This window comes from Otolemur garnettii, unplaced genomic scaffold (assembly GCF_000181295.1).
Source record: "Otolemur garnettii isolate 467f Iridium unplaced genomic scaffold, OtoGar3 scaffold00202, whole genome shotgun sequence".
Taxonomy (NCBI): Eukaryota; Metazoa; Chordata; class Mammalia; order Primates; family Galagidae; genus Otolemur; species Otolemur garnettii.
Genome location: NW_003852597.1, coordinates 2,499,389 through 2,509,203, shown reverse-complemented (window position 1 = coordinate 2,509,203; position 9,815 = coordinate 2,499,389). Strand labels below are relative to the sequence as shown.

Genomic DNA, 9,815 nt, shown 5'->3' with positions numbered 1-9,815 from the left:
GATGGGATCACTTGGTTTTTTTTTTTTTTTTGCTAATGCATTTGAGTTCTCTATGGATTCTGGTTATTAAACCTTTGTCAGAGACGTAGCCTGCAAATATTTTCTCCCATTCTGAGGGCTGTCTGCACGCTTTACTTACTGTGTTCTTGGCTGTGCAGAAGCTCTTTAGTTTGGGGACATTTATTTTCTTCATTCAGTACACATTTTTTGACACAGAAAGTGCTGCATCAGCTATGGAGTATTTCAAGATGAATGTGATACTGTTCGTAGCCTCCTGGAGTTCACCATAGGGAACTCGGACCAGATAGAAGTACTTGCTGCTCAATCTGTATCTGCAGTGCTATGTGCTCATTGCTGAAGTGGAATTCAGTTATGCCTTAGGGACTCAGAGGTCTCTGAGGGGAATGGCATTTGAGCTGGGCCTTGAAGGGTGAGCAGAAGGTGATCAGGGAACAACCAGGGGAAGAGCCTTATAGGCAGAGAGAAAGCAGAGAAGAGTGAGGCCTGGGGGGTGTTTGGAGACCTGTGAGTCTATAGACCTGAGCTGACTGCAGGGCCTGGGGGCAGGGAGCAAAGCCCACTGTGGTGGAAGAGAGCTGAGAATCAGGTTGAAAAGCCCCTTCCATCCAGGCCAAGAAGCAGAGTTTGTCCTGTACACAGATGCCACCCAAGTTTCCTTAGGTAGGAGTATTACTTTGTTTTAAAAAGATTAACTCAGTTTGCAAGACTGATGGGGAAAGAGGCAGGTGGCAGGCAAACTCGAGACGACAGTTAAGGGTTAAAGGTGGATGAGAAGGGCTTGAGAGGGGAAAGTAGTGATGTCAAAAGGCATTTCGGAGTAGAAACAGTGCTTGGAAATGTCAGGTTAGACATACGAGGAGTGTTGAAAGGAAAGCAGAGAAGGATTCCAGGATGGCTTATTTGTGCAGCTAGGCAGATGGCAATCCCACTAACTGCGGGTTCCAGAAACATGCCACTGAAGCAAGGATTCCAAGTTCATGGAATAAATCTGTGTTTTCCATGCTGTGAAGCACTGCCATAGTCTTAAAGGCATCAACTCAGGACATGCCGGTAGGGGGTGCTATCAGCATTCCTTTCCCTTCTCTGCCTGCTGTGGCTGTCTGAAAAATCTGCCTGGGACAGCAATCAGCTCCAAAGGCCAAAGGCAGTCCCCCATGGCTCACCATAGCCCCTTTGTTTAGAATTTTTTTCTTTCTTTTTTTTTTAATGGAGACAGAGTCTCACTCCGTCTGTGGCCCTTAGAGTGCCATGGCATCACAGTTCACAGCAACCTCAAACTCTTGGGCTTAGGTCACCCTCTTGCCTCAGCCTCCCTAGTAGCTGGGACTACTGGCTCCAGCCACAATGCCTAGATATTTTTAGAGATAGAGTCTCACTCTCGTTTAGGCTGGTCTTGAACTCCTGAGCTCAGGCAGTCCACCCACCTTGGCCTCCCAGAGTGCTATGATTACAGGCAAGAGCCACAGCACTTGGCATTGTTTAGAAATGTTTTTACATAAACAGACCACAATGCCTCCCCACCCCACCCCACTAGTCCCACATTTTCTAAGACATGGCACTTAATGGCCCCCAGGTCAGACTTTCCCTGAGTAACTGGGTGGGGAGCTTGGAGAAGTGGAGGAGCTTTGGTGAGCCATCCTGATCAAAAAGGGATCAGGGCAGGAGGTTCCACAAGGCCATTGGGTTCACATTTTTAATTCATGAAGCTACCCAAAGCTCATACAGTTGACCTCAATGTGACCTCTGGACCCCTCAGAACATAGCCACCCAGAAAACATTTTTGCAGGAAGCCCAAAATAAGATCTTACATAACCTCTCTGTGCCTCAGTTTCCTCTTCTGTAAAAATGATTGTAATAGAATCTAGCCATAGGGTTATTTTTGACATTTAAGTGCATTAAACACATATAAAAGATGCTTAGAAGAGCATTGTGGTTGTTGATGTTGGAAAGAGCATGGATAGATGAGAATGGTGCTTAGTCCACCTGAAGGCAAGTTAGCTGGTATCCAGAGGCTGAGCAATGAGCTGGGAAAAGGCTCATGCCCCATAAGAGAATCTGTAGTGTTAACCTAGGTCTATACCCTATCCTGCCCATTCCCCACACCTTCAATCCCAGAGATCATGCCCTGTGCCCACTGATCACTCATCTATGCATACTCCATCTCTCTTTTCTTTTCTTCAGGAAAATGTCTCTCTGATCAAGGAAATTAATGAGCTCCGCAGGGAGCTGAAGTTCACTCGCTCCCAAGTCTATGACCTTGAAGCAGCTTTGAAACTTTCCAAGAAAATCCGACCACAAGAAGTTCCAGACTCAGGTAATATCACCAGTGGCCAGAGGAGATGGGCCTTAGGATCTAGGGACCCATGACAGCCACAAGGAGGTCTCCCTTTGGCTTCCTCCTGTATGGGGTCACAGGCAACCCTGGCCTCCTAGGAGCCTTTCTATGCCACATGTCTGTTCTCTAAAGGATCTGTGACACATACAAGTCCCCTGTCTTAAATCCCTGGAGTTAGTTATGGTTTGAAATTTAGACTCTTTCAGATTTTAGAAAGAGCATACTATATATATAACATAACTTCCCCAGAGGGGTCTAGGGCAGTGCTCTGAAATCAAACACATTAGTATTTCAGAGTAGTGACATATGAATATTCACACTAAGCTTCCTGAATTTCAAAATCTTTCCATTTTTAGATCTTTTTGAATTTTAGAATTGTGGATAAGGGATTGTGAACCTGTACAATTTAAATGAAGACAAAAAGAAAGATGAGACACTATTTAAAGGGAGAGGGGAAAGAATTACATGAATATTAGATGAGGTAGTTACTGCAATCAACTATTCTAAAGTTTCTCTGAATTTCTGACAGCCAAGGCAAAAAAAGAAACAAAGAGAAATGATAGTTTACATAGTTTTTGTTGTATGGCAAAGGAAGTTTTTTCCTGGAGAGACAAACCTTTTCTTTTCTCTTATGAGAAACTTATCACTTGGGTCCTTAGGAAAGGAATGTTCAATAACAATGGACAGTCTTTAACTACAGCTTTTCAGTCAATAAAGAAACATTCTTCAAGTATCCACTTCTCATCCAAACAGTAGATAAAACCAAGAGTATGGAAAATTCCTATGGAAAATTATGCTAACATAGTTCTGATATTTTGTTTTCTGGTGGTTTGTAATGGTAATAAAGGTTAGAGACCTTGATGAATGGAAACATCCCATAGCTATGGATGGCATCCTTCAAATGTCAGTTGTCTCATGTACTGTGGTTACAAGATATTATCCTTGGGGGAAGTGGCTGAGGGGTTCACAGGAATTCTGTACTACTTTTGCAAGTTCTTATAAGTCTTAAACTACATAACTCTCTCTATATACATGTATGTTTATCATTTTGTTTTCTCATGTGCCCTCTTGCTTAGAGTTGAAGTGGAGAGAAGAGTAAATTCTCTGAATAGTACCCCAAGCTGCAATAATTAGGTCTACAGATCAGGCATGAGACCATAGCATGTGTTATAAAGACTGAGATAATTGACTCCTCAGAGATTAGAACCATCTTGGAAATAAAGCACAGATGTGCTTGTGAACAATTGTAGGACTTCTTTTTAAAAATGTTTCAGGCTTGGTATCCGTAGCACAGTGGTTAGGATGCCAGCCACATACATGGAGGCTGGTGAGTTTAAACCCAGCCCAAGCCAGCTAAAGCAACAATGACAACTGCAAAAAAAAAAAAAAAAAAAAAAAAAAAAACCAGCCGGGCGTTGCGGTGGGTGCCTGTAATCCCAGCTACTTGGGAGACTAATGAAAGAGAATTGCTTAAGCCCAAGAGTTGGCGGTTGCTGTGAGCTATGACGCCATAGCACTCTACTGAGGGTAACATAGTGAGATTCTGTCTCAAAAAAATAAATAAATAATAAAAATGTTTCAAATATACTCAAGCATCCTAACAAATACTCAGTTGAGACTTCTTCAGGATGCTATATGGTATAACCAGGTTATTCATATCACTATTATGGAAATTTCATCCACACAAAAATTGAGAGAAAAGTCTAATGAATTTCCATGAATCCATTCCCCAACTTTAATATGTATCAACTCCTGTCACTCTTGTTTCATCAGTATCCTCTCCACCTACTTATTTCCTCCCACACCTGTCATGGATATTTTTGAAGCAAACTAAACATCAGGCCATGATTTTTACTCAAGGAAAATTTCATTTGAAACAATTGAAGACAGGTATTACCAACTGTCTGCCTCAATCATAAGTAACTGAAGTCTGACCTCTAATTTTGAACATGAGGTGGGCAAGACAAGAAAGCTCAAAATACACAGGGTTTTTTTAAAGAAATTGATTGATTCAGTGGGTTTTAAAGAATTCTTTATCTGAACAAGGGAAATTGTCATCTTAAAGCCCCTATTTTAATTTTTGCAGCATTTATATTAAGTTTCCATATACATGACAATTAATTAACAGGTCTAATAGACACACCCAATTATTTTTTAGTTATTAAAATTATACCATCAGAACTTCTGGTTAAAGATGGATAGCTGAAAACCCACTAAAATGGCATAAATAAACCATAAAAAACAAAGAGAATAAGAAGGAAAATGAGACACAAAATTTTAAAAGCTGGACAGTGGATGGATTAATGATAACTGATGTCATAGATCTGAGGCCCTAGATTCTTTTTTTTTTTTTTTAAGACAGAGCCTCAAGCTGTCACCCTGGGTAAAGTGCCATGGCATCACAGCTCATAGCAACCTCCAACTCCTGGGCTCAAGCGAGTCTCCTGCCTCCACCTCCCAAGTAGCTGGGACCACAGGCGCCCGCCACAGTGCCTGGCTATTTTTTGGTTGCAGCTGTCATTGTTGCTTGGCGGGCCCGGACTGGATTCAAACCCACCACCTTAGGTGTATGTGGCTGGCGCCTTAGCCACTTGAGCCAAAGATCTAAATATAAGAGGTAATCTGAGTCCCTAGATTCTAAGTAAGAACCCAGCATTGGGAACCTAGAAGAAACCTCATGTATACCACAAAATGCCCAGAAGGCTCAGGGATTATAAGGAGCAGATATATCTAGAAGCAAAGGTATAGGTGGGGCTGAAATCAGGAGAGAAAATCTGTTTAAGAAGCTGTTAAACTGGGCATGGTGGCACATACCTGTAATCCTGAGAGGCTGAGGCAGGATGACTGCTTGAGCCCTGGAGTTTGAGGTGGCAGTGAGCTATGATGATACCCCTGCACTCTGCCCAGGCGACAGACCAAGACTCTGTCTCAAAAAAAAAAAAAGAAGAAGCAGCAGCAGCTATTAGATCCACTTAACCTCCAATACAATGGCTAAAAATAGACCCAAATCAGGAAATTTCAGATTATGAGAGTACAAAGATAAAAATCCCTAAAAAAAAAAAAAATCCTCCCAACTTCCAAAAGGAATAGGGGAAGTTTTCATACAGAGGATCAATAATCCTATTTACAAGATACAAAATCAACACATAAAAACAAGTTGCATTTTTTATACACTAATAATGTATAATCAAAAAAGGAAATTAAAAAACCAGTTGCATTTACAATTGTATCCAAAAGGATAAAATACTTAGGAATAAACTTAACCAAGGAGGCAAAAGACTGAAAACTACAAAACATTCCTGAAAGAAATGAGGCATTGATGAATGGAAAGATATCCTGTGTCCATGGATTGGAAGACTTACTATTCTTGTCAGTACTACCTGAAGCAATCTACAGATTCAGTGCAATCCCTATCAAAATCTCAATGACATTTTTGCAGAAACAGAAAAACTCATTGTAAAATTCATGTGAAATCTTAAGGCAGTCTGAATAGCCACAATAATTTTGATAAAGAACAAAGTTGGAAGTCTCTCACTTCCTACTTTCAAAGCTTCCTACAACACTATTGTGATCAAAATAGTGTGATACTGGCATAAAGACTGACATACAGACCAATGTAATAGAATACAGAGCCCAGAAATAAACCCTTGCACGTATAGTCAGATGATTGTCAGCAAGGGTGCCAAACCATTTAATGAAGAATGGACAGTCTTCCCAACAAATCATGTTGGGAAAACTGGATATTCACATGGAAAAGAATTAAGGTGGACCCTTGACTTACACTATGTATAAAAATTAACTCAAAATGGATCAAAGATCTAAATATAAAAGGTAAAACTATAAAACTCTTAGAATAAAGAAAAAGAGAAAATCTTCAGAATATTGGATTTTACAATTATTTCTTTGGTGGATGACACCAAAAGCACAGGCAACAAAGAAAAAATACATTGGACCACATCAAAATTCAAAACTTTCATACAGGGGAGGCAGAGGCAATATGGCTGACCGGAGCCAGCTTTCCACAGAGGCTTCTGTCCAGAAGGAGAGTTAAAGGACAGAAGTTTAGCAAGTAAGCTGATAGTTTGGAGCTGAGCCAAGAAAGAAGGTTGAAGAACACATATCAACCCTGCTGAGGCAAGCTACAACCCCAAGGATACAAACAATAGGTGCAAAATCCACCGCCAAGCAGAGGGGAGTCCCCTCCCCCTGAGAATGGCTCACAGTATACTTTCTACAAACAAGCCAGCAGAGTTCAAACAGCCTCTCATTTTATCCCATGGGAGAGACCCTCTAAAAACCGGACCTGCTTCCCCTACTAGGGTGCCATGGGACTCTCCTGCCAGGCATAAAACTATATAAAACTATACATATTCTCTACCTGCAATTCTGAACTCCCAGCACTCCTATCCACTCTCACCCCAAGGTCTGGAAGCCTGTCCCCCATGGAGTCCAGATTCTTGGGCATTTTCTCAAGAGGTCTGGACAGGGCATAGGCTGTTGCAGGTCTGTGCTCATTCTGCAGCATAGGGGTAAGGAGAAAACAGTGGACTGAAGGAACCGTACAGGAAAGGGGGAGGCTTTCCCCCTGGCACAGAGCAGCAGTGGCAGCAGCGGGAATAATAAGGCTCACACCCCTGGGGATATTTTGGAAGGACACTTCCTGTCTCTCTGGGCAACCAGAGGAATGCCAGGCATCTTCTCCAGTGGTAGACACTGGTGGAATAGATCTGGGATGGTAACACAGGCCCCTTGAACAAAGGGTATGCCTGAGGCGGTACCAGCCTGGGTGGAGCTTGGTGGGACAGAAAATTGAAGATGCATGAGCAGAGACTGCATACTCCCAGGGCAGGGCTGAGTCAGGACTGCTTTAGTGAGCTAAGAAATACCCAACTCTCAGGGGATCATAGTTGAGACAAAGGCAGGTGGGCTGAGGCTGGAACTCCCAAGCTGAGTGTGAACTCTAACGGCACCTTCCCCAACACAGACTGCAGGAGACACAGAAACACCAGCTCCAGGCAGCAGTACAGACCAGGGCTGAGTTACAGTTCCTGTGAACTCGAACAGCTCCTAGTCTGCAGGGGAATATAGCCAGGACAGAATCACAAATTCTGTGCAAATATAAGTGTCAGCAACATCAATTGGGGCGGGGCTGGAACTGAGTGAACCGCCCCAGTTTCCATTAACTACCCGAAGTTGTCAGGCCTCAGCTTCCTCTGCCAGATGGTGGCAGAGGGCGGAGGTCTGGCCAAGGAGACATAATATCTCTCTGTGACTCAGGCAGGTTCAAACCCCTGGAGCATCTGCTCATTGGAGGGACCTGAGTCATAGCCCTGCAGGGTTACCACTGACTGGGTGTGACACAGGTGCAAGGTAGGGAAGGAGGCATCAACCTTCCCAGACTAATTCATTTGCTGGGCGGGGCGGGGGGGCGAGCTTCTGACTCCATGGAGCACCAGAACAATTCATACTGAGCTGCCAGCAGACCCCTGCTATCTAGTTCCTTTTTGACCTCCCTCACTTGAGACTGGGTGCTGAAAGGGACAGTTGATTTGGATCTCTCAGGCTGGACCAATCACCCAAGGACTATCCAACATGGTACCCTGGGTGTGTGGTTGTGGGAAGGTTTGATTTTCCTTTTCCAGTTGTTGCCCATGGTAGGGAGGGGTGACTTAATTGCTGGTATTTCTCCACAGCTGAGACTTCAACCCAGAATAATGATTCACTAAGGTAGGACAGAGACCAGCTGAAAACAAGACAGAGCCACTTAGCCCCACTACACCAAGTAAGTCCCCAGTGTCTCAGGCCATAGCACTATACGGGTCGTTTGCAAAGCTCTAGGAGAAAAGGTACAGACACCAGCCCCAGCTCTTGGGCAAAGGGCTGGTTAATCACTACTCCAGGAGCCCCCCAACACAACTTCACCTTATCTTCTCATCTAGCCAAATGGTATAAAATAATCATGGGGCAGAATCAGCAGAAAAACCCAGTAACATGAATAACCAAAGCAGATAAACTCCTCCAAGGAACGATACAGCGGACACAACTGAAGATCCCATTCACAGACAAATGGCTGAAATTTCAGAAATCAAATTCAGAGTTTGGACTGCAAATAAGATTAATAGAATGGAGGTAAAGTTGGAATTAGAAATTCAAGGAGCATTTCAAAAGTTGTCTCAAGAATTTAATGAATTAATTCAAAGACAAAATTACCAAAAATGTTGAAACATTGAGATAAGAATTTGCAGTCCTCAAAGATCTGAGAAATACAGTAGGATCCCTCAGTAACAGAATGGAGCAAACAGAAGAAAGGATTTCTGACATTGAAGACAAAGATTTTGAAGACTCCCAAGCGCTCAAAGAGGAAGAGAAATGGAGAGCAAAAACAGATCATTCTCTCAGAGAGCTCTGGGATAATTCAAAGAAAACTAATATTCACCTTATAGGAATTCCTGAAGGTGACAGAGTTGCTTTGCAAAGCACAAAGGCCCTTCTTCATGAGATTATGAAGGAGAACTTTCCAGACATGCCAAGAGATTCTGAAATTCAGATAGGAGACAGTTTCAGAACCATAGCACAACTTAACCCAAATAAGACAACCCCCTCAGACACATCATAATTAGCTTCACTAAAGTTAATATGGAGAAAATTCTGAAAGCTGCCAAGCATAAGAAAACCATAACCTACAAGGATGAGAATATTAGAATGACTGCAGATCTCTCTGCTGAAACCTTTCAAGCTAGAAGAGGGTGGTCATTGACTTTTCATCTCCTAAAACAAAATAACTTTCAACCCAGCATCCTGTATCCAGCTAAACTGAGTTTCACTTATGATGGAAAAATTAAATACTTTAATGACTTTCACATGTTGAAGAAATTTGCCATAACTAAACCAGCTCTCCAGGATATTCTCAGACCTATCCTCCATAATGACCAATGCAATCCTCCACCACAAAAGTAAACTCACTCAGAAACTTTGGTCAAATTCCAACTTCCACAGTGGCAAAGGATTAAAAAGGTCGACTGGACTTTCAAAAAACTTGATACCCAAAATTCTACCAGGCTTATCAATATTCTCAATTAATGTGAATGGCTTAAATTGTCCTCTAAAGAGGCACAGGTTGGCTGACTGGATACAAAAACTCAGGCCAGATATCTCCTGTATACAAGAATCTCATCTTACCTTAAAAGATAAATATAGACTCAGGGTGAAGGGATGGTCATCTATATTTCAGGCAAACGGAAATCAGAAAAAAGCAAGTGTTGCAATTTTATTCACAGATACAATAGGCTTTAAACCAACAAAAGTAAGGAAAGATAAGGACAGTCACTTCATATTTGTTAAGGCTAATGCACAACTCAACATGATGAGATTTCAATTAACATATATGCACCCAACCAGAATGTTCCTAAATTTATAAGAGAGACTCTAACAGACATGAGCAACTTGATTTCCTCCAGCT

The 9,815-nt window shown here is 42.3% G+C and overlaps 1 protein-coding gene across 1 annotated transcript in view; it reads left to right on the top strand.

Annotated features, from left to right (window-relative positions):
- The window catches only part of CFAP57 (cilia and flagella associated protein 57), a 78,559-nt gene that overhangs the window by 64,059 nt on the left and 4,685 nt on the right, over positions 1–9,815 (top strand). Inside the window, exon 22 of the mRNA XM_012812341.2 lies at positions 2,203–2,335. Within this exon, the coding sequence (XP_012667795.1) occupies positions 2,203–2,335 (133 nt within the window). The remainder of the gene's footprint in view (positions 1–2,202; positions 2,336–9,815) is intronic.